The sequence below is a fragment of the Solanum stenotomum genome, chromosome 10, assembly GCF_019186545.1.
Source record: "Solanum stenotomum isolate F172 chromosome 10, ASM1918654v1, whole genome shotgun sequence".
In the NCBI taxonomy this organism is placed as follows: domain Eukaryota; kingdom Viridiplantae; phylum Streptophyta; class Magnoliopsida; order Solanales; family Solanaceae; genus Solanum; species Solanum stenotomum.
Genome location: NC_064291.1, coordinates 34,710,105 through 34,716,233, shown reverse-complemented (window position 1 = coordinate 34,716,233; position 6,129 = coordinate 34,710,105). Strand labels below are relative to the sequence as shown.

General features: G+C 27.9%; 1 protein-coding gene across 1 annotated transcript; it reads left to right on the top strand.

Annotated features, from left to right (window-relative positions):
* Positions 1 to 1,138: 1,138 nt before the first annotated feature.
* On the top strand, positions 1,139 to 3,589 carry LOC125842933 (two-component response regulator ARR2-like). Its single transcript, XM_049522207.1, has 6 exons — positions 1,139 to 1,286; positions 1,665 to 1,933; positions 2,040 to 2,109; positions 2,308 to 2,390; positions 2,904 to 2,997; positions 3,186 to 3,589. The coding sequence occupies exons 1-6, from the start codon at positions 1,139 to 1,141 to the stop codon at positions 3,587 to 3,589; spliced, it is 1,068 nt and encodes a 355-aa protein (XP_049378164.1).
* The last annotated feature ends 2,540 nt before the right edge of the window (positions 3,590 to 6,129 follow it).

The window sequence follows — 6,129 nt, the reverse complement described above, 5'->3', positions numbered from 1 at the left end:
ATTTGGAATTTCTATATGATATGCTTACCACAAGATTAAAGAACATTTTAGTACATTTAACATATATTTAATTTAAGATCAAGAGATTCAAAAGTTTTCTTTAACATCTTAAACTTCATGCAAAAGAAAATAAATAAATTGAAACGGAGGGAGTAATAAGTAATACCTCTTTTTAGAAAGTGTATTTTGTCTATTGTGGCTTAGTATTCTATATCAATTTATGACTCCTTTGTCAACTTCTCATTTTTTTTCGTTTAAATGCGGCCAAGTGTTCTTATAATTCTAATTTTCGATAACTATAATATTTACTAGGTTTCGGCTACTACACTATTTTATTTTTGATCATATTCTTTCTTATAGGCTTTATACTACTTCTCTTTTTAGTTGTTATGGTTTTTCATTGTTTTTCCTTTCATATATTGATGCATTTGAGACAAGGGTCTTTGAGAAAGCTCTCTACCTCTACGAGATAGTGGTAAGATTGTGTGCACTCTACCCTCTCCAGACCCCACTTGTGGGATTTCATTAGGTATATTTTTGTTGTTGTTGTATAATATCTAACTAAAATTCTTGAACTCAGCTAAATATTAATATACTAATATAATAGACATGCAATAACAGATGAATTCCATATAACTTTTTATTAATATCTTAATATTCAATTAGATTAGTAGCTTATCGATGTCAAAACTTAAACATTATTGTAAGGACAATAGATAAAAATCTTCTAAACCTATTCATTTCATATTCATGGAATAAGATTAGCTCAAAAAAATTATCCTAATATAAATGAGCATCGATAATTATCTATGTGTAGTATTTGTGTCTAATAAGTTATTTGAATAAATTGAAATCAATTCGTTAATAATATATTCCTATAAGATCTTCTTTATTCTATATATATACATTTATTTATCCTTAATAATATTGTAACTTTATTATGTAAACATGTGTATGATTGCATACATTGATTATAATATATGTCAGCTGATTAATATACTCAATTGTATTAATTAGAGTATAACAATATAATCATAAAATTTATAATTGAGTTTGTATATGAAAATAAATAAGCCCTCATGATAATTTTGTGTACCATTTCCTTCACTTACTTTCAAGAGCATTGATGCATGCAGTTATGGCGGTTGGTACAACTTCAGCAGCAATGTCAATGCTCTCGAAAGGAAAGCAAAAAATTGATGTGATGATAATCAATATCCATCCAACCAACATGATTTCCTTTAATCTCTTAACTCAAGCTATGGCATTGGATGTGATTTCAGTAGGTATGTATTATATTCGGCTCATTCACTTATGACATCTACTGTGAGTAAAGTCAATTATTTTAATTACTACACAATAAGAATTTAGATTAAAAATGCACCATTAATCTATCATAAATTAGGTCATGGTTAAATAATTTTTTTACTATCCTTTATTAAATAGGATTAATAAATAATTGTGAAGTTTAGCCACATAAATTACTGATCACTAATTTTGATTCTTTTATTATATGATATACGATTGTTTTGTAATATTATTGTTATAATGAATAAAATTAGTGTATATGCGTGAAATTAAATATTCACATAATGTGTACTATAATTCAATTCTTATTGATAACTTTTCAAAATAATTATGTAATGAACACAATGAGCTCATAGTAAAGAAGGCTTTGGACGAGGGAGCTCATCTTTACCTTCAAAAGCCATTTAATGTAGAAATTATGAAATACTTGTGGCAACTTGTATTGAGGGAGAAAAAACAAAGAGCGAAATTGGCAAAAGAATCAGAAAAAAATAGAGATCATAAGAATGTTGATGATACTGATGAAATTAATGTTGTTCGAGAAAATGAAGAACAACCCAGAGAGAAGAAAATTGTTGCTAATGCCGAGGAACAGAAATATAATATTGATGAAGTTGAAAATGATGTCATATCAAATGAAAAATTTAAGTTGAAGAGGAAGAAAAAACACGAAAGAGACTAATGAAGGAAAAATCCAAAGCAGTGCTATTAATAAGGTTGTTACGCAAAAGGATTGCAGAGAATGGACAAATGATCTTCATTCCAAATTCATGAAAGCTGTACAAGAACTTGGTGAAGGAAGTAAGTTTACTTCACTATTAATTAATTTATTGACAATTAATTTATATGGAACCATATGAAAAATGAGAATTTTCACTTATAGTTAATGCCAATTTGTTTGAGATTAAGCTTAGTAATTATTGTATTTACATGTACCTCAGATTGAACTAAGAATATTATAGTTAGTAAATTCAATTTACATTCTTATGGAACTTGTAGGATGTTACCCTAAGGAGATTCTTGAGGTGATGATACATGATGTGCCAGATCTTACCCAGATGCAAGTTGCTAGCCATTTACAGGTATATCTTTAAAATACATTGGGTGGTAAATTATAATTTATTTGAGTACGTGTTTGGTATGGAGAAAGTTATTTTGCCAAAAACATTTTATAAATTTATTTTTCTTGTATTTGTTTACTAAAATATATTTTTCTTGTAAAGAGTTTTTGTCATCTAACACTTCTATGGAAAGTTATTTTTCTTGTAACTATCTTAATTTTAATTTTATATCAAAAGCAGAATAAAAAAAATCTGATTTTATTTAACTTTTGTCATTTGTTACATGTTTAATGATAGAAACTAATTATTCTTTGCTAAGTTCTATTATTTTCTAGATCAATGAAATAATATTATTATCAATACTTATTTTATAGTGTTTCAAAAGATTTTTAATCTTCACCAGTTACCAAACTACTAAATATTGAAAATGACTTCCATTGTTTCAAAAACAACTAAAAAAACAATGAGTTCAAATGACAAATATATATGGTCTAATTCTCTTTTTATTTTTTTTTCTTTCTTATAACCTTTCAGAAATGTCGTCGCAATGATTGGAGAGCTCCACAAAAGAGAAAACATATTCGTCAGTCATCAAGTCAAGGATCCTCAAATGATTCTAAGCAAAAAAGTACCTTTCAAAAATATGGAATAATGCCTCAAATCCAAAGAGGAGCAAATTTTTCAATTTCAACTCTCAATACAAACAAAGTTTTGCTAGAGGAGAGAGTTGAATTCAACAACTTTATAGCCCACAACTTCAGGTTCAACCCAACTACCTCAACATTAATGATCAATTCAATAACTCATTTTTTTCAGCCCAAAATTATGCTGGTGATGGGATACAACAACATGGAGCATTATTTGAAATGTTGGGTTCACAAGGACTACAAGATCCAATTATTGAAAACACTAATTATAGTCCAGCCCTGGAGTTTGATAGTGAGAATCATCATAATCATAATATAAGTGATTTTAGTTTTGATCTCAATGTGGCCCATGGAGAAACATATTCAAATTGTGGGACATTTGGTACAGAAATCAGAAATGCGACAATTAATAAGTATAGCTTGAATGTAAATGCAGACAAGGTTTCTGATAGTTATGTTGGAAGTGCGACTTTCAATGAACTGGGAGTAGCAAATACAAATTTTCAGCAATATATTGGTGAACCAAACATGTCTAATCCAAGCAGTATTATTGGGGCATCATATGTGAATTAAACTCACTAAAAATTTGAATCAATTTTTTTATATTTCATTTTCATTTTGAGAAAGAGAATCAATTCTATTATTTCGATATTTGATTGAGATTATAATATCTATATACTTGTTTAGAATCAAATGAGTCCTTAGAAAATTAAATAACATTTAGATGAAATTTTTTAGTATATATATATAGTCACTTTTCTCTTTTTGGTAGATTATTTTATATAAATATATTTTTTGATTACTCAATACAGACTTAATTTTAAAGAAACTATTTTTGGTCACACCAATAATATCCTCTAGATTTTATCTTAAACCTACATATGCAGGTGGCAGCAACATTCAATGTCGAGTTTTCAAGAATATCAAATTATCGTGACAAATCATCAAATACTATCAAGCCTTTTAGTGAAAACTCTCATAAGGAATCTTTGTAGTGATAAAGTTATTTTCTCAAGTGGAAATTTCATCTTTCATGTTTTTGAACTATTTTTGTTTTGTATGACTTAGATTACTCGTTTGTTTATTTTTTTACCGTTTGAAACTAATGGTCATCATTATATTACATACTTGCTTTAATTTCTTGACTTGAGATTATTATTTTGTTTGGTATCGAAGCCAATTATCCTTTTAATACATAACATTTTGGTTGACTAATAATACATATTATCTATGAGATCGATTATTTGTGGAACTAATTAACTTGCATCTCAATGTAGTACAATATTTGGTGTATATGCTTAACTTTTATGGGATACATTTTTTATTATTGTACTCAGATTAGCTTTCAGGTAAGTTTTTTGTGGCTTTTTTAATTTATAATTTTACATTTCATTTTTTTTCTTCACGTGATCACATATGCAAGTTTAAGTAATATATATTGTCAGTGTAGTTTAACTTTTATACCATCCTTTCATTTTCCCTTGTTGTAACAAGTAACGTATCACTGTGAGCAACAAATACTAATTTTCAACAATAAATTATATGTGGGTAGTATTGAATGAAGTGATTAAAATGAAGAAAAATTGTGATGCATATATGGATTTTAATGATATAATTATCACTTCAAGAATCTTAAAGTTTTGTGAAGTTTATTTTGATTATCTAGTTAATGCTTTTATCGAATTTTATTTATTCGATATATGTGTTTGATATGGTGAATGTTATTTTCTAGAAATTGACATATATTTTTTGGAATAATATAGATTTTCAGACAAACTAATATTTTTTGATATGTACTTGTTTGGAGGATGAAAATTATTAATAAGAAAAGAAATAATTTAAGATTGATAAAATAATCATTAGGGTATTTGCTTACCTACATAAAATTTGGCATCACATATATCCCTTATTTTGTTATTGATATTAGCTACAAAATTAATATAACCTTGAAATTAAAATCTTTGTATTATATATTTATATAGGATGTGAGATTATATGCCATCTAATTTCGGTGTCTAATATAGATTATAATTCATATCGTTATTCCAAACCAAATGATTCCTTAGCAGATCAGACATTGTATGATGATTTTTTTAGTATTTATAAGAAGATTGATATGTTTACATAGTCCAAATGTTGCTTCCTACAGCTGTATTAAGTTAACAATTGAGAAAATTGCAAAAGAAATTAACTTTTGCCTTAATGTGAAATAAGTTCAGTTTTCTCCATTTGGTGGAAAAGTTTTCATAAAAAGAACTTTTTGACTACCTAACTTATTTTTTCAAGAAAATATTTTTCATTTTATCAAACACACTCATAATCTCGTATATATTTTTACCTTGAACCTACATATCTAAGTGACAAAACCTACATATCCAAATGGCATAAAATGTTCAGTTTCTAGGAATAATAAATTTTCCTAATGAATTAGTGTGATCCAATACAGTCTAAAGGCTCTTTCTAGAGACAATTATTTTCTCTAGTGAAAATTGCATATTTCATTCTCTAGAAACTGTATAGTTTCATTTTTAAAATTCTTATGTTACACTATGGGAGGAGGGGGAAATAGAAGAAAATACAAGAAGTGTCAAATGAGCAGGTCGAATTGAATTTGGTGGGCTCAAAATGAGTTTTATTTGGTAGTAAGCTCAAAATGAGTTGAGTTAATAATGATCCTCCCAAAAGTTACTTGGGTTACATATTAGCCCAACTTTAAATAGACTGAAATAAGCTAACGACTCACCCAAACTTGAACGGGTTATGTGAATTGCCTGTAATTTATGGGTAACTTTTTGACCCCTAAAAATAGTATACTTCCATTTCATTTCTCACGATAATATAAGTGCTGGTCACATTGAGAGGGAGTCGTCATCAGATGTGTCGATTCTGGGAGCAGATAATACCTAGATACAATATAGATGTGGTTGATCTATTGTTAGCTAATTTGGGACACCAACTATCATGATCCAGACCATCGTGAGTGACATCCAAACTAACCTGTGGTGGGAGAACTAAATACTAACTCAAACTTAACCCATCAAACAATTTAAGAAGCAAGTCATTATATAGATCACCTGGAAGCAGTGAAAAAAAGTGTAGGAACCTTAATCAAT

Coding starts and splice junctions, on each gene's coding strand:
- LOC125842933 (XM_049522207.1), top strand. CDS start 1,139: ATGGCGGTTGGTACAACTTCAGCAGCAATGTCAATGCTCTCGAAAGGA. Junction 1,934..2,039: donor TTGATGAAGTTGAAAATGAT/GTCATATCAAAT, acceptor GTTACGCAAAAG/GATTGCAGAGAATGGACAAA. Junction 2,998..3,185: donor AAATGATTCTAAGCAAAAAA/GTACCTTTCAAA, acceptor CATTTTTTTCAG/CCCAAAATTATGCTGGTGAT.